Source organism: Sinohyriopsis cumingii, chromosome 13, assembly GCF_028554795.1.
Source record: "Sinohyriopsis cumingii isolate HCF-2022 chromosome 13, ASM2855479v2, whole genome shotgun sequence".
Lineage (NCBI taxonomy): Eukaryota > Metazoa > Mollusca > Bivalvia > Unionida > Unionidae > Sinohyriopsis > Sinohyriopsis cumingii.
In genome coordinates, this window is record NC_142973.1 from 18,646,419 (window position 1) to 18,666,505 (window position 20,087).

The window sequence follows — 20,087 nt, forward strand, 5'->3', positions numbered from 1 at the left end:
GTGTCCGGTGTTGTCAGAGTAGAAACGTCCGTGTGTCCGGAGCGTTTAAGGTGCCGGAGCGTCTAATGACTAGCGTCCGGAATGTCAAGAGGGACTAAGGTGACCCAGCTGTAGAGCCGTCAAAGGACCAGGGGGTCTGGAGGGTCTAATATTTCAAGTGTCCGGAGGGTCTAATGTTTCAAGTGATCATAGTATTCCGAGGGTCCGGAGTCTATATTGGTTGTGAAATTGATTCGGAGGAGCTGTGGAGCGGATATGGTGCACGGGTGACGGAGTGCATCTCCACACATGTATTTTTAGCTGTATGCTAAATTTGGGTTAGTAAGACCCAGTGTATTATTCAGGACTGGAAGGATAGATTGTATATCCGTTCTTGTTTAGTGACATAATTTCGCTACCTGAGCGAATACATTTTTTACTATTTGTAAACACTTACATTGTTTACTATTTGAGTGAACTATATTCATCTTTCCATTATTGAATCATTTGGCTTACATTGTTTACTATTTGAGTGAACTATATTCATCTTTCCATTATTGAATCATTTGTGAAATCATTTATCCTGTATTTTAGGGTTACTGAACTAATTTATTTGTATATTTTTTCCATCTTTGAAACTGTGCGTTTTTATGTTAAATAGATCCAATATTTGGATTATAAATACGCACACATCTTCCTAATCCACTATTCATATAAATCGCCACATTAAATCATATATATGTGTCGTCATTACGTGTTCTGTTGTTGATCCGAGATATCCCACCCGGTTATCTTGTTACAGTATGATAGTTGTACCATTAAAACATGGTAATTTGTTGGAAGTGCGCGTACGTATGGCAACTGATCAAGGTCAGCCTGTCTTACAATTATACTTCGCGATCACATTATTAATATAAGAATTCTGATAGAACATCGCTGTTACCAACGTGAAACAATAATAGAAGCGACGCAACAGGTGCAAGACGAAATTACCAAGAAAACCTTGCGACTTATGAAACTATGAACGCCTGTGTGTGGTGATTGGTGTATTTTACTACAGCATCCATGGTTGATCATAGTGTAATAGTAATCACAACTTCTCTGTTGCAACTAGTATAGTTAGACCAGTCGGTATTGTTGTAGCCTTATCAAACGTTATTTGTGTTATTGTTGGCGCTAGTACAATCATACAAACAACGTCGTTATTTAGAGCTTCTCTCGGCGGCACACATCGGTCTAAGTGCACTTAATAAATTCTACTCGATAGCTATTGAGTTCGAGGCTGTGCTGGTGGAAATGGAAAGCCGCTGGCAATTCCAAACACAGATACGCAACCGAGGACAGGTAGTAAAATTCGAGTAATTTCCTTTTAGAACATAAAAAATATATTGATGCAAAAAATAAAAGCAGATATTTTGCAGCAAACTAATGAGGGAATACAACGCCTGCATGGTCCATTTCAGCAAAGCTATTGAGTAAATACAACGCCTGCATGGTCCATTTTAGCTGAGCCAGATTAGATCAGATATTGAATTTACTATTATATTACAAAAGACTTCCTTAATAACAGAAGATCGTAAATGTGATATGAACGGAAAAGATTTGTTCCATGTATGGTACTTTTACCTCTGAATCTGGTTTCTTAGAATAAGCGATTTGCTACTGAGATGTTTCTTGGTAAGGGAACTATTCCAACTTGAGCTACCTGAGGTTTGTTAAGATAGGGATTGCTTTGATAAGGTGATAGTATTGTTAAATAAAGCTTCCAGCTCTTCCAACTTCACTTTTTCGAACATGTGATCGACTGAGTCGTCCTGAATTTTAAGGAAAATTTTCCCGACCCTTGTTCACAAATTCTTCATCACCCGTTGATTTCTTGGTTTATTGACACTTTTGATCCACTTTTAACGGGTTCTAGTTAGGTCCTCTTTGATACATATTTGCCATAACTTTTGTTCCATTCTGTCTTTTTTGTTGAAACAATCGATTCAAAATGTACTGACACGGCTTCCGCAGATGGAGCTCTTCTAATGTCATGTTTCAATTTGTTCCTGTCGTTAGCATCTCTACTTTCATGTGATGTGAAATGAGCTTAGCGATTATCGGGCTGGATCTTGAGATTATTTTACCTACTACTCCAACTCTGTGAGGCTTACACAATCCCAGGGGAGGGATATCAATCCAAATTTTTGCAGCGAGGCCCAGAACAAAATCACCTGTTTAGAGCGACCGCCTCTGAAGCGGGTGGTTGCGGGTTCAAACCCGGTCGAGTTATACTAAATACTTTTAAAAATAGCACAAGCAGCTTCCTTGCTTAGCGCTCAGCATTAAGAGGTTAATGTTAGGACTGGTCAGTCTGGTGTTATGATAATGTGACTAGGTGGGACATGATGTTACATATCTGCGGTATGATGCCCCAGTGCTAGACATTATTATGAGCTTCCACGCGGTAGACATCGCAGAGATAGGACTAAACTTGTTAAGGCTACATTAAAAATCTAAATCACACACACACACACACACACACACACACACACACACACACACACACACAAATTTGCTGGAACTGCTTTGTTACTAACCCTAGGACACAAGTGGGCAGATTAAATGTCAGTTACTAATGATCAATACAGACCGATAATTGAGTTGCCCCATGGGGTTTTACGTTCTGATGTACAGAATTATTTTGATATGTTATTATTACTGTTCATGTGTTTTACACTGGAAAGTATAAATGTGTGTGGCTCTGTTGCTACTGACTCATTTAATATTTCTCCAGGGAGATGGCTACTTCCTGTTACTTAAAAAGAGATATAGTCATATCCGCCTAATTACTTTCAATGTGAAAAAATGAATATTGCGTCGCCGTTAGCAACACTTATGTCTTATGTCATTCTTATTTACTGTTATGTTTCATTCTATTTGTGTCGGGCATATAACTTACTCCTTATTGCCAACGTGTGTCACATCAAAACAATCTCAGTATACTGCAATATTCAGAGTCTGAAACCTCAATTGAATTGATTTATGCAAATGATACGCAGTGTGACATAATGTCTTGTAATGAAATTTGGCTTAACGAATCCGCATAGAAAAATAACTGGAAAACATACATTTGGAGGTTATGGGAATAGCAATAGCTGTTACTAGGAGTGAGGTTCGGACATTATATTATGAGGAAACGGGGAGGATATCCTGAATCATGAAAGCTATCAGCAAAAGTTAATTGAGTCGTTTAAAATGTACCATGGTTTCGATCCAAATTACTTACAATTAATTAATTACTTAATTCAACCTCTTGTTGTTAAGAATGATGTTTACAACACGTGATCATCGAAAACACTTCGTCCTTGTTTGTGACGACCGACACTTTAGTAAAAATAATTTCTGTCCTCATCAATTCAACTGTGGAACACGTTACCGACTGAAATATTTAGTTACCCATACATGTAAAATTTTAAAACTTACCTGGATCTTGACAAAAATGAAATGCTTTAGTATTATTTTGTTGGTGATTAAGTTCAGCATGCGCCATTGAGAAAGAAATGCAGTAGTTTAAGTAATGATTTATTCATGAATCATGTTGCTAATAATAGGTGATGCACCTTCGGACAAGTGGAAACAATTGTGCACCTTCAGACAAGTCGAAACAGTTGTACACCTTCGAACAAGTCGAAACAATTGTGCACTTTCAGTTAGAATGTCAAAAATATAGAACTATATACATTGCATTCTGTTTTCATTACCGACCCGATTTACAATAAGGACATTACTAGCTTGCAATCCAATGTATCATAACAAAATTAATAATATTTATGAAGTGCATTTTATTATGAAATTGTTTTCAAATTGACACACGAGTCTCAGCCAAGCACGTGTATCCCTTCTTTTTTAAACCATTAAATGATCTTTGAAATAATTATGTATTCTATAACTTAACACGTCTAATTTTATATTTGTATATGATTTATCCAGTTTAAGTCGGAGCCAATTATTGCATCTTAAAATATCTGTGTAATAGCGGAGACAGTTTTCAACAATCTACTACCTTTCTATAGAATCCCCATATATAATATATTATTATAAATCATACAGGAAAATGTATTTTCGAATAAATACTGTTCAAACTTGAGGAGGAGATATAAAGAGATGAACAACTTCACCAGTTTTTGTGGCGTTTTATTTTGACTTTTAGATTATTATTATTTTTTTTTTCGTTTTACCAGGCTATGGCGAAAACAGACTGTTTCGTATTAAGGCTCAACATATGAACCTTTTCTAATCAACGAAATATCATGAACATACAATGGGATTAGAACATGAAAGAATAAATACACAGTAGAATGTAATGAGAAACCTGCGTCTAACTTATTATTTTATGCTCTTTGCATTGAAATGTTGCAAATAGGGACGAAAAAAGCGGCAAGCACAGCTGGTATCATCACGGTATTAAGTGTGTTTTCATAGACCTCAGTCTTAATGTTGGATGACAAAATATTCTTTCTACCCTACCTCAGCATAAATATCACAAACTATCACAGAGAACAATTTTAGATGGTTAATTTGACAAAAACACGTCTAGTTACTCGATTGCATGTAAGGGAGATAATTCTGCTGGAACGAAATAGGAGTAAGAGTTATCCAGTCACAACAGATGCATTTTCAATGATGCATATCACACTAAAAATGTCATAAAAATACAAAGTATTATCCATAATACAAATTAACATTATTTCACATGTTGCCAAGAGTCTCGAATTTTTTAAAGCGTTACAGACTCTACAACTCTTACATTATGCACCAATCACAAATAGTTTTGTTGATTATTTCTAAATACACTGTTTCCCTCACATTAAACCCTTCCCAAAAGGGGTTATACAATTGGTACCGTTATACCAGTTACAGTGTACCTGCTACGTCCGCCATATTGTTTGTCGTTAGCCAGCGTTCACATGCACAGTAAGAGAGCATAAAATGTCTATGCTCACAAAATGTATCTCTTTAATGTCAACCAGGACTGGCCTTAGACCGATTGGACATACATTATTCCGACAATAACGAGATTCTTTTCTGATCAATACAGTCAACATGTCAGCATGCTATCCTCTTTCTTTTTCTGTAAAAAGAAATTGTTTATTAATTTGTCTCATCTATTTCCTCATCTTGGTGACCATCTGAAGTTTATCATTTACTATCTGATGGTGATCATCTATTATCTCAAAAACATTAACTTATAAAAACAAAGTTTTAAAGTCATCAGTATGGTTTATCTGTATTAGACATATGTGATACCACCACCACTACAACTAGTAGTACTACTACTACTCGCATAATCGACAATTATTATATGTAGATTCCTATTTTCTGCATCTTCGTTTTCGAAGATTCTTTTCTCTCTTTTTATTATCGCTTAAATACTATACAATTTAATTTATACATAGATACATATATACATACATACATACATACATACATACATACATACATACATACATACATACTTCTTGACTGATATTTACATTTAGCAATCAGGTAATAAATAAATAATTAAATATATCTTTACTTGCTTGTAAGGCGTATCGAATTAAATGAGGGAAACTTAATGGGTACTCAAGATAAAATTAAATGCAATTCGAAGAAAACATTTTTTTGCAATTGTCATACATACTATTTCAAAGCTATTGCATCTTTGTTTACAGTTACAACATCTCTAGTATTGTAAGGTATGGTCAAAGATTGAATAGAAAAAAACATTAAACATCAGATGTATTCGGCACCAATGTCACGTAAGATCAGGTCAACAATGAGTGAAAGCAGACTTGTCGCTGAACGTGCTAGGAGAAAGGTCAAATTCCTTTGTAAATTATGCCATATGACATATTTACGACTTTATGTTCTGAAACTAAGTAACAGAAAAGACCGAAAACCAAAAAGTTTTCAAAAATTAAACACATAGTTTTTCTCCTAAAATGAAAACATGAAATTTAGAAAGAACTTACAGTATTGTGAATTAATTCCCAAAAAGTCCAAAAACGTTTATCACCAGTCCCAATATTATTTAAGTTCCAATTAAATTCATGTTCAAAATTAGATACAACACTGATCGTGTTGATATACCTGTAGTAGCCAATGAAGTAGATATGTGCCAACAAGTCTTTTGACGAATTATAATAATACAGTCATAGTGCCCTGATCTGAATTCACTATAATTCCATATTAATGTTTCTGTCCATGAACATCATTTAGCGTTTGTAATTCCAGTGCATAGTAATTTGAATAAATAATTCCACCCAAAACAAATATTGAGCACAACAATAAGAATGCTTCTGTTAAAGACGTTAAAACGAAACTATTAATTTCTCAAGTAATAAGATTATATAAAAAAACTAAGACACAAAAGTAGAACCTGAATTGGAGTAAGAACAATTTAAATTCTGTTGCTAAACGTATAATAAATAATGTGGTATACATCAGGTAAAATGGTTCCTTTTCCCACTCAGAGTAAGGTAAATATTTTTACGTTGATCATGATCCTAATATTTAAAGTACACTCACAAAGAAATATCAGCTATGTATTATCTTGTTTACATAATGAATGAATCTAGCCTGTACACAATGAATGACTCTAGTTTGTACACAATGAATGATCCTAGTCTGTACACAATGAATGACTATAGTGTGTACGTACTGAATGACTCTAGTCTGTACATACTGAATGACTCTAGTCTGCACACAATGAATGACTCTAGTCTGTATACAGTGAATGAATCTAGTCTGTACATAATGAATGACTCTAGTCTGTACATACTGAATGACTCCAGTCTGTACATACTGAATGACTCTAGTCTGTACACAGTGAATGACTCTAGTCTGTATGCGTTGAATGAATCTAGTCTGTACATAATGAATGACTCTGGTCTGTACATACTGAATGACTCTAGTCTGTACATACTGAATGACTCTAGTCTGTACACAGTGAATGACTCTTGTCGATACACAATGAATGACTTGTCGGTACACGATAAATGACTCTAGTCTGTACACAATGAACTTGATTTTGGACAATTATACATAACATAATCATTAAGGAATGCCAACAAATAATACTATATATATATATATCTGTGTGTGTGTGTATAATACAAATATTGCTATCATACAGGTTAGAGAAATATTAATTCGTACTCTACGGAGATTCGAACACAGGTCCGCGGGCAAACGGCACCCATTACCTTGCCTGCACACACGAGCCCATATTACCTCACGACTAAGCCTACATCACCAAAAAATGCTGCTACTCAATCGGTGTTATATTCACTCGTGTGTAGCAGACACACTCGCATATATCCAACTGAGAGCATGGAAGAGTGTTGTATGCAACACCATAAAAGTAGCAGCAGAGGGGGCGAATCCGACATTTTGTCCAATCGTTATTTTGCTTAATTATTACTTTCTGCACTCAACGATCTAGTGTCGTCAGCGCCTGGTAAAAAAAAAACGACGACGTCGTTGGGGGGTCGACGCGTCGTCATTTGGTTTAATTAACATCTTCTGCGCGCCGATCCCCAGCGTCGTCAGCGTCCGGTAAGCACATCGACGACCGCGTCGATGTCATCGCCCCCTCTGCTGCTAAGTGGTTATTTACAATGATCTTACAAACAGAGTGATCACTAACTCCTCCTCCTGTAGATCAATTAGGTTATTTGACTGATCGGTGAGTTTAAAATTAATTCTCGTTAAAAACCGATCATGGCATCGCATATAGACCGGATTAATCGGATTCTCAACGATTAAAAATCCCGGAGGGGTTGTTGGTGAAAATGAATAAAGGATATACCCCTGTTGAGCTTGATTTGATTGATTGGTATCTACCTGGTAACTCCCTTCGATAACATCACACACTAGATTGATTGCTATCACCGATGCGATATTTACGTTGTATGGAGCAATATGCCTACCACCATCTCCGTTATCGTGTCTGAGGATATAAGTTGATGGATCGAGAAAATCATTAAGAGACTTTCTTAGTTCTGGCGCGTTGTATCCTGGAAACTTGAAATCGGGTAAATCGGCTTCTGTGATATTATACCCGGTTAGGAATTTTTGTTTATTATCATCGCTGCTATCGGATATTACTTTAACGATTCGTTCATTGATATATTCCATGTCTGATATAAGTTGATTTAACACCTCAACGTGTTTTTGTGCTTTTGTCTCTCGTAGTTGTTCTAGTTGTAATTGGTAATAATGATTAATCTCGGCAAACGCACCAGTGATATCATCTAAACGAACTGTGACCTTGGCTGACAATTCAGGAGTTTTCTTATACGGAAAAAACCATTGCATGGTATTCCTGTCTTGAAATATAAACTCGCTGGGTAATAACGTGTTTCTTATAATAGACAAATCATTCAGATAACTGGGATTAATCTCATGATACGATTGCATATTTGTGTGCAAATCCGCGGGTGGATTCTTAGGCCATCCTAGTATGGTTCTTATTGAACTGTTATAAATATCAACCATATACCCCGGTGTGCTTATTTCAATCGTCGATGATAACGTCGGTTCATGAACCGTAATAGCGATTTTTGATTCCTTTCCTGTGATCGATTTTATTCTGCGTTGAAATTCTTTATTGATTTGCTCTATTTGGTATGACCCAGTTGGTATTGTAACCTCCTCCCAGTCTGGGGTCCCATCGGGTTTATTTTTCCGTGCAAAAACCAGCGAGTTATTAGGTTGTTGTCCGTTAAATGCTTCCGCTCGAATATTAGGCCAACTGTGATATACTCGCAATTTTGCCAGCGCTATTTCCTTCACTGGAACCGGCGACGGGAAGTTCACACTGAATTCGGGTTTCGTTGACGTTATTGATATCATATTTGTTTGTACCGGAGTGGTGTTCTCCGCGATCCGCTGAAGTAATTGAAACCCTTCGGGGTTCAGCGACATTATTATTATTCGTTGTTTTTAGTGTCTAATTTTAACAACCAGGTGGTTTCGGCTTCCAGTTGAAAATCCTCGATTTTTGACATCGCGGAGCTATATAACTGGACCATCGTGGAGAATTCAACATCGGATACGAACAAATTATCAATCGATAACGAGATCAACCCGGATAATTTCGAGTATGCGTCGGATACTATTTGATGTTTTACTGTATACTCGTTGAGTTTTTTCTGAAAACACGATGATATCTTCCTAGTGATTGCGTTGGCAACTCCAGCAACTGTTGTCATTGCGGAGACAGCGATTGGAACAGCGATCGGGGTTATCGTGGTCACCGTGGATAAAATAACACCGGCGCCAGCTACTATACCCGACACCGAGTACACGACCGCGTCGATGGCGGTTATTTTACGACGGTATTTTTTTATTTTTACACGGTATTGTTCGGAAAGCGTTTTCAAGTTCGCGGAAAATTCTTTTGCGGTATCGAATCGATATTGATGTGACGTCGGTGATACCTCTGATTCAACTTCCTTGGTGGTCATTTTTATTTTAAAAGAGCTAGTGTTTTTAATTACTTAGATTCGCTGCAAATTCCACATACCATGTAATGTTTGCCCGGGCTAGATTTCTATCAACGGCATAAATTGTAAACTGTTCAGTTGCGTTCTTGTCTATAATTGTTGATATTGTATTGTTAAACCCGGATGAACTCGACGATAATATATTAAACTGCATCATTGAAATCAGTGTCAATCGATAAATGCCCTTAACAGTTGCGGTGATATTTACTGTATTCTGTGTAGGAGTCCAATCGAATGATCCATGCCGAATTGTGTATACTGTGTTGATGATGTTCTCATGAGGGATTTTTATTTTTTCGAATTGCTCTGCTACTCTCGGTAGTCCGTCTTTAATCGCTTCAACATCAGTTTTAATCGTTCCTATTTCCTGTATATGCGTGTCCACATCTTTTTTGTTCGCTGCAACCCTAGTAATGAGTGTATTTATTTCCTGTATATGCGTGTCTATACTTTTTTTGTTCGCTATAACATTAATTTTGAGTACTTCTATTTCCCCTTCATGCACGTCTATACTTTTTTTGCTCGCTATAGCATTAGTGTTAATTGTTTCTATTCTCTGTCCATGCGCGTCTACATTATTTATGATCGTTACAACATTAGTTTTGATTGTTTCTATTTCCCGTGTATTCTCGGTCATGCTTTTTTTGTTCGCTGCAACATCAAGTTTGATTGTTTCTATTTCATATGTATGCACGTCTATACCTTTTTTATTCGCTGCAACATCAGTTTTAATTAATCCTATTCCCCGCCAATACGCGTCTACATTTTTTTTGTTCGCTTCGACATCAGTTTTGATTGTTCCTATTTCCTGTGTATGCGCGTCTACATTTTTTTTGTTCGCTTCGACATCAGTTTTGATTGTTCCTATTTCCTGTGTATGCGCGTCTACATTTTTTTTGTTCGCTTCAATATCAGTTTTGATTGTTTTTATTTCCTGTCCATACGCAGTGATATCATTTATAGTTATTGTAATCTCATCCGGCTTGGTATTTTTTTTACCAAAGAATTTATCAAAGTTGTCATCGATCCTGTTAACATTTTTTCGTAACGGTGGTAAATTGGCCGACAGCGCCATAAGTTCCGAAATAGCATTTGTTATTGTTGCAAGATTTGGTTCGGTTGCCGTCGGGGGTCCCCGAAAAAAACTATCGACAATGTGTTGCACATTGGTGAAACGCGTTAGCATCGACCTGAACTGTTCTCCATGAAAGTTAAATTCACCACGTAAACCCTTTAACGAATTCGACATGGTTATATAACTGTTGCCAAGTATACTTATTCTTCCATCTATCATCGATATATCTTCACCCGGTTTGAGTCGTCCGTCGCTGGTATACAGCGCGATAGCGTTCTCGGCGGCATCACGCTGTCGTATTAAAACGTCATTCAGCGACACATTACTGGATTTCAATTTACCCTGGCGGTCTTGAAACACAACTATTTCGCCCGGGTCAACACTGGTTAAGTTCAACGTATCAGCGATTTCATCCTCAATTAGTTTTTTTATGTCATCGGTGGCGGGCGTTTCCGTGGGCTTTTCCAGCGCCGAAACCGGTCGTCCCCAGATATCAATCATTATTATTGTAAATGTTATTCTCTAAAATCCGTTGAGCTTCTACGACCCCACTAGTGTATTCGTTTACAACCACATGAGGTGGTTTTCGCGATGATGAAATCGCCGCAAGTACGTTCAATACCTCGCGGCCACATATCGGTGGGTCGCTTAATCGCTGTGTTGGCAGCGTGGAATAAAAAACCCGGGCTGAACACGCCCGGGCTGAACACGCCCGGATATACCGCATGAACTCTTTCGGCGGGGCTAACCCGTATGAATCAAAATAGACGATCGCACGCGGATCAATTGCGTATGCAACCCAATGAGTTCCCGCTCCGGAGGACCCATCGAGGTTAATTATGCCGGTTTCAATATTTCTTGGTGCCGCCGGTAATTGATCCCTCATAAAAACACCTCTGAAGTTTTTTATCGCTAGCGCGTTTGCGGCATCTATTAAATCAAAATTAGACATTGGAGTCATAGACTCAGGAGTCATTGACTCCCGAGTCAATAAACGGTTCCCGGTAGTCTTAGACCCTTTCCCGAGTACCATGAATACGGGGTTCCCGGTAGTCTTAGACCCTTTCCGGCCACGGGTCGTTTTTTTTTGTAGCCTTTCCCGGTTGCCTTCTTCAATGCCATTCCCGCCGCGGTACCAACGGCTCCTAACGCCGCCGCCTTAGCCACTGCTGGTGCGGCCGCGGCAATCAACGCTGGAATCGCGGCTAACAGCGGAAATATCCCACCGGTCTTTTCCATGTTTTTAATTGCTGCGGCTGAAAAATCTATTTGAACACCCTTTTTATTCTTCATCGCATCATTGAAATGTTTTATTTGACGCGCCGTCAACGATATCTTATGATTACCACCCGCCATCTGTGACGGCTTCAGCGTTATTGTGATCCCGCATTGTTTAGCCGACTTTGATCGTAATTTCTTGACTTGACCATCAGTCAACTCTACATTGACGACACTATACGACATTTTATTGTAAACGCGTTTTGTGCTTTCAATTACATGTTTTCCACTGGCGCATCAACGATTCTCATTCGTCCACCAACACCTTCTAGCAGCATTGATTTATCGCTGAGAATGACAGCGACCGCTCTATAATTAACACCAGCCGGGGCTATACGAGCTCGGAAGTGTATATCAACGACGGATTGTCTCGTTAAATCAAGATGTTCCAACGAAAAGTAATAAATCGGATACAGGTTTTTAAAATCAAGTTGTGATATTTGCAAACCAGTGTCGACGTTTTGATCACGACCCATATATGACAGCAATCGATGATACACACGTGCGACATGGTTGTCACCGTAATTAAGCTGTATATCCTCGGATGGTTCCTGTTGTCCGTTTATTCTCAGCGAAACCTCCATGACTCCTAATCGATCAAATATCATATGGCTGCGTTCTTGATTACCCAATCGTTCCCTATTCTGTAGCGCTATGAATATATGACGCGGGGCTGAAACACCCTGTTTTGATGCTAGGTGCCATGTAAACGTATCGGCGACGTTATCCTCTTTAGCATCAGTTGTTACCGCTAGCCAACTCAACAACGATTTCCCTCCCTGTTCCATAAATGCTAACAATCGTGCTTCCGTGGTAACTGATGGAGTCAGCACCGGCATCCACAATGCCATTTTAGTTAAAATGACTTTACCGGCAGCGACGCCAGCAGCATGCCATATTGCATTGCTATCATCGCCCCTTCGCGTCAGCGCGATTGTATGCTTAGCCCCATAGACAACTTTTCTAACATTTCTGCAGAATCCAAATATGTGATGGAGTGGAATCGCGCATGAAAACTTTCGGCGTGGTCCTTGCAACATTCCTATTCGTGTTGCAAACCCTAGATTAAAATTATCGTTAGTACTTTTTATGATATTGAACTCAGCACCCGGTCTTGCTCTGCGGTCTGGGTTGGCTGCTTCAGCTTGATTATTAAATGCGGTATCTCTTTCCACCAGCACGTTGATGTACTGAAGATGATCAGCGTTATCGGTGGAGTCCTTTGCGAACATTATAGATGGGCCCGCCGATCTTGTATAATCATCCGAGTATCTTGCTAGCCCAATTATCGTCGTCGCAACATCAACCTCGCGTTCTATTGATTCAATTTCTCGCCCGTCAATAAGATATCTGGCGCTCTCAAATAACGCCATGATACCGTTGTTGACGAAGCCAACTCGAACACGATGGTCATCTGCGTATGGTGCATTATCGGCGGCATTTGTCACGAGTTCTCCCTCGATTTCGATAAACGCTTCACACGGCAGAAAGTATTTACTGGTATCTTGGACTTGAAGTTCAATTCGCGATCGTAGGTCAGGTTGCGCTGCATAATAAGAATAATATTGATAATCACGGACAGAATCATCCCTGCGTACTGGGGCGTCCATATCAAACGCGGGATCAGCGGTACGCGCAAACATTCTATTATTTATCATGTTGATGTTTTCAATTGCGATTTTTTCGTCGTAAATTCTTTGAATTTAAACCACTCCCCGCTATCGCGTTCATGAGCGCGTTGGTTGCCGCATCGGCGGATGGCGAAGTCGTCGCCAACGACTCTAATTTTTCTTCCACGGCGTTATTTATTACTTTACTGACATTTGCAGGCATCACTGTCGTTGATGGCATTACCGGTGGTTTCTGTTTTTTTCTCCTGAATTTCACCAATGACATTAGTTTGTCCCGCGCGGCTGAAAACGCCCTTCCGGCAACATCTCCAATGGCACTAATACCCTTATCACGAATAACATCAATAGCCTTCATTCCTAATTGTTTGGCTAACGGCGCTACTTTTGGAGCCATTCTTGTAAATAACCCCGCAATGGTGCTACCGAGACCATCTCCATAGTACGCGCGGTAAATAGGCAATCGCGAGTTTACCACGTAGACGAGTACTGGTTTATCATGGTTGTAGTGTATGATCATCCTTATTAAAAACACCAGTTTTCCAATTAATCATCCACGAGTTCGTCTATGAGCGTTCGATATGCATTAATGTCCATAATACCGCCTGCAAATAACCGCTTGCAAATATCAGCGGCCTCATTGATTATTTCCGGAGAGTTATTTCCGGCTCGTTTTCCTCCAATTAGTACTTCCAGCCGTGATATATCACTGAGAACACTATTAGGGCAGGTAACGCCGTAGGATTCTTTACCAACAGGGTATCCTTTTCCTTTTTTTGGTGTTCTACTCTTAACTTTCTCGAGGAATTTATCGTAATCGGGATCACCACGATGTGGTAATGCTTCTCTATGTTTACTCGCTAAATACACTATTCTTGCCCAGTTCTCCGTCGAGGTTATTTTTTTCTTGTAACCTTCATTGATATACTCATCTCGAATGCTCTTAGTTGATGTTGTAGCAACAAAATTAACTAATTCTTCATCGTCGTCGATGTCTCTTATTTGATCTATTGCGGACTTTTTAAGAACATTACGGGGTATATTTCCCTCTTTCTTTTTTTCTTTCGATGTTTCTTCGGGTGTTTCTTCGGGTATTTCTTCTTCTGGTTCTTTCGCAGTAGCACCTAATTCTTCCTCGTCGGCCATTGTAACATAAGGTTCTTGTGGTTCGGTTATAGCGAGTGGTGGTGGCTTCCGTGTTGTAGCAGCCGCTATTTTTGCAGGGAGTGTTTCTAAAGACCTTTTTGTTTGTTTTGTCTCTGCCGCTATCTTTTCAAGTGCACCAAGAACGGGTACAGTTGCCGCCGTAATATCCTTAGTCGCTTTAGTTACCGGGGCAAAGAGTTGTTCGCTTCCAACAGTAAAATCGGTTTGCATTTGTTGTCGCGTTTGAAGTTTCTCTCTCACCCTGTCTCGTAACGGTATAAACTTTTTAAGCGCTGCTAGCCGCTCTCTGGCTAGCCGAGTAGTAAGTGATTCACCTACCATTATTGTAAATTGATCCGCAATTTTCTAATTTTCCGCCGAGTGTACCATCGGGGGCTCCACGGAGTTTTCGTCTATAATCCTTCTAATGTTTTTGATCTTACTAGAAATCTCCCGGCGTCGTTCATAAACACGTCCGAGTTTTTTTCGTATTATTTCAACGGCAGTGAATAGTCCAATGAATGCATTTGCGTCATTGTGGTACAGGTTCTCATTAATCGTATGTTGTAATCGTTTTATAAAAAAGTACTCGCGGGCCAGGGTAAAACGCCCCCGTTTCGACTGTTCGTTAATAATCTCATAATCGGATAATATTTTTTCACTGTCGAGACCATCAGATAATTCAATTCCTTGATTTTTTAATTTTGAAATCTCAGTTAATATATTATTGATGTCTTCGATATTCATTATTCTTATAAACATCTTATTTCTAATATCAAAAATTTTAATAAAATTTAAGTTAAAATTTAATAAAATTATTGGGGTCATTTTTGACCCCGTTTTTTGTATGGACAGTACAATGCCGTAAATCTCCACTCGAGTGTTGTGGCAGATTACAGGCATACATGGACAGTACAATGCCGTAAATCTCCACTCGAGTGTTGTGGCAGATTACAGGCATATACATATACTTAATTAAGGACATTCACATCTTGGAACCCCAAAGCATACATCTCCGGGAGGGAGGCCTAGGGTGACAAACGTCATCGTAGACCGCCCAGAAGATATGCTTGGGGGACATCACTACATGTACTTAATTAAGGATGAAATGATTGATGGATGATGGGACGGCACAAGACAGCACAAACATAAAACGGCGGGGCGGAACTCTACGGCCAATTCAACCAATCAAAAGCAACCCAATTAAATTAACCCGGTTGCATGATTGTGAACAAAAGACAACCACACGCCCGGGTCAAGAGCGTGGGTTAGTTTTGATTAGTTGAATTGGCTTTCGAAAGCCCCAGGCTTATAACGAGTCATCTTGTATATAAAGTGACTAATACAGCGGCGTCAGTCACAAGGTGTGTGTTAATTTGAATTCCCTTGAATCGTTTGAATCCTTAAATACTTATTAATGGTGTTTCACGGCATTTAAATGAAACCAAATACTCAAATAAAACATTAAAAAAAAGAATACAGCTGTTAGATAATAGCGTGTATTTCATTAGTTTTCATCGTAAAATGATTAATTAATCGCAACATTAATTGGACTTCAAGGGACATAACTCTTGTCATGCGACGCTATCACAAAACGAGTTATCTCCCTTTGATGTTATATATGAAAATCGAATTCTGTGACCCGTCTTTTTTGAGATCGCTGTTTGATATATTCGTTCTGCAACAAATTGTATTGAGGCAATACAAATGTCAAAATATTTTCCTGCCTCATTCATGGAGTGAAATATTTTTTCCTCGTGAGTTGTTGTATCAAATGACTTTACGGGTTTTGCTTTCTTTGAGTATTTACCAGTTTGGCCTTTTTTACTATTTTCACTCTGAGAGATGGCTTGCAGATTACACAGTCTGTTATTTTGATAATTAGAATCAATGTGATCAATAACGAGACTATCTTTGATTAATCCGTGGAAACATTCATAGATGATTCTGTGACAGAGATATTTTTTCCCTCCAGCAGTAAACATTAAATACCCGTGATTGTTTTTCCATCCAACCGGCTTCTTCAGTCTGCGGTTTCTAACAATACCGTCGCGAGATGCCTCGTAATTGACGAGCAGGGGGTGCGGCTGAAATTCTTGGTCCATTTGTATAACAATACTACTTGTCTAATTTATTATTTGGTTTAATTATGAATCTTTCAACGTAGTCTTGGGGGGTTTTAATGACGAAGTCGGCGGTGGGGTCGATGACGGCGTTTTTAATTCGCTTGTCATAATAGCGTTTTAGTTCCCTGTATCGCTTTCCGCCACAATTAATACACAACTGCGATTTTCCTCTTACACCGACGTGGCAAACCAAGCACGGGAGAGGGCCAAGAGAGCCATTACGAACGCTTTGTAAATGATATCCGCAGAATTCACCTCTACATGATTTATTGCACGGGGTTGTCGACCCAATCATCAACCATTTGCATTTATTCATTATACTATATTCTTTCATTTAAATACTTGTTTGAATTATATGGATGAGTTCGAGAGATTAGCAGCAATTAAGCCCCGGAAAAATATTAAGTTCAATCTCGATAGAGTCCTCAAGGACACACCAAAAGCGTTAATAAACGATAGAACCCTGTTAAATAAAATACGCGATTGTATCAATGAATTCAAACGTGATGGTGCATCTCATAGTTGGTCAACATTTCGAATTGATGGCGTTGTTGATGCTACCATGAACGACAACCGCGCAGCAACGATAATATCACAACTTGACGGTAAAAGATATTTCTTCAGAGTAAAATTCATTGTCCGGGTGAAATCAGGCGATTGGATCATACGTGATAAATTTGAACCAGTTCTCAGCGACAAGAAAACAGTCATTGTCAGCCGCGACTCCAAGCCGGGGTTGTTAACCGGAATTGACAGACCATACTATGAACGAGCGTATCCTGAAACATCAGTTGTTTATGGAATATACCCGTTAAATAAGAAACCTGATATCGGAAAACTGAAACCGATGAAACAGTCAACGGGGATAAATTGTGTAGCAGAACGAATAATAGAACATTTTACAAATGCATGTCGAGGAAACAAATTGACTGATTTACGACGTAGCAAAATCAACCAGTGGGAACTAACCGTAAAAGAGCGTGGAGCAACCATCAGCGACATAGCGAGATTAGAAACGTCGTTGAGATTTCCAATAACCGTTACAACGATAACCGGTGAAGTATTATACGAATCAAAGTACAAATCAAATGGGGCCCCAATCAAAATTATTGATCATAACGAACACGCATGGACGCCCGCGATCACAATATTTCCACGGGATAGAACAGTAAAGTATATCCCGGGGGAATTTTTAGGAGAGGACGGTTTTCTCGCGGAGAGGAAACTATTTGATGCTATTGCCTACTTGTGTAAAAACGACCCTGTATCAGTGTGGTTACTTCGCAGCGCTGAAAACGACATGGATACCTTTGATCAGTTTGTAAGACCAAACGGCGAATTATATCGCACTGAAGCATTTCACAACAGGATGAAAAAAACCGCCATGGAATTTGAAGAGCATGATGAACAACTGCTAACAAATTGTTTTACGATTCCATCGGTTGTAGCTCATGTTGCAGCAAGGAAAAATGCGTGGAGACCAACACGCAAGGAATTTCTACCGGATGTACAATCCAGTTGTTTGGAATACTATCACGGTGGACTATGGAACACTGAATACAACCGCGACGCTATGATCTCGGTTGATATGGTTGCCTGTTATCCAGCGAGTTTTCTCGGGTATGGATCCGCCGCTGAATATTTCAAACGATTTGGACACCCCAGTCATGAAATGACTCGTGTTGCTATTAATGGACCACTGCCTGATTTTGATTTAACCGGATTCGCTCGCATAGTATCATTTGAATTCGCGGCAGGACTCCATCGCTGTTGCTATATTTGGATCGGTAGACACATGGCTGAAAAGAAGTGGTTGCCAATAGCGCTGCTACGGTATATGATTGATTGTAGCATGCTAGTTTCGTTGATTGTCAGTGACGCGATTATATCATACCGGGCGCAGACTGAAGTCTGGTTACCAGAACCGGAGCGTCTAGATAGCATAATTGACGAGTCCAGAAAAAACATTGATGCCGACGAGGAATATATCATCGAATGGTCCAGGAGGATATTTAACCAACGAAACCACGAGGCAAAAGATCTCGGTAGAAGAATAATTGGTAAGTTCACACAAGGTGGAAAAAACTGCGATTACAAACGATATTGCTCACGGCTGATTATAGATGACGCAGAATATGATTTCGTAATCAAGGACGCAGTGGCAAAAAATAGATACGTGAACTGCAAAACAGCTTTCTTGTCCAATGGAACGAGGTTGGGTACAGTTGTTACCTACAGCGATGGAGACAGCCCCGCGTATCCGCATTTGAGGGCGTCTATGCTGGGTTATGCCGCTATCAATTTATTCTCGATGATAAATAGATTCCCCGATACCGCGGTTAGAGTAGCCGTTGATTCGTTTTATGTTGACGTAGCGTATAAGGAAAACGTAGCCGGGTTTACTAGTCCGGACGAGAGTTGGGGTACATGGAGAATTAAAAATGAAATACGACGCGATTATTCCCCGTCAGCAGATGTCACCGTTGAGAACAACTACTTACGCGGTGATAAATTGTCAGAATGGTCTAATGCACCATCGTGTTCTGATCCAATTTGTAGACACAAAACAGTTTATTTAAGCGGCTGTGGCGGGTCAGGAAAGACGACTCGGGCAATTGAATTATTTCGAACGCGGGCAAGTATAATCGTGCTTACACCGACTCATAGACTAGCGCGAGAGATAAAACAACGAAATGTTGACGCCGTTACTTATCACAGCTTTTTTCGATACAGCGGCGGTGAGTGGACTCCTGATCGAATGGGTGAAAAATTTATTCCTGAGGTTATCATCTGGGACGAAATATGTACTGTTTCGTTAGATACTTTACAAATGTTTCTTGAGTGGCTGCTGCGCGCGAATACAGCGGTGATCATGTGTGGCGACCATGGCCAACCACCACCATTTGTCGGCGAGGGTCCACATGAGTGGTTGAGCGGGTTCGTAGACTATTATGAAGAAACCGATACTGATTACCGAGCACTTGATGAACAACTGCGCGAGGTTAAAAAACTAATCAGATTACAGCCGGATAAAATTCAATGTGAAATAATCCGCGAGGTGATTCCGGAAACGCCGTTGAATGAATTCTGGGAAACATGGAGACCAAACGATTTGATTGTAGCGAGTAGAAAGATAGTCAGAGACACACTTCAGCGGAAGTTGTTTGCGTTGCATAAGGAAAAGTTTCCAACGCGTCCAGTGCCGTTATGTTATAGACCCGCGGACACACGGCAGCAGAACATTGAAGTTGAAATCCCGGGCCCGACAGCGTCAGGGACAAAAAAACAAATTCTCGTGCTGAATGATATCGTGCTCGTT

General features: G+C 39.5%; 1 protein-coding gene across 1 annotated transcript in view; it reads left to right on the forward strand.

The window, feature by feature from the left end:
• Positions 1-6,570: 6,570 nt before the first annotated feature.
• The window catches only part of LOC149785007 (putative ammonium transporter 1), a 61,112-nt gene continuing 47,595 nt past the window's right edge, over positions 6,571-20,087 (forward strand). Inside the window, exon 1 of the mRNA XM_089931268.1 lies at positions 6,571-6,895. Coding sequence (XP_089787394.1) covers positions 6,571-6,895 — 325 coding nt within the window. The remainder of the gene's footprint in view (positions 6,896-20,087) is intronic.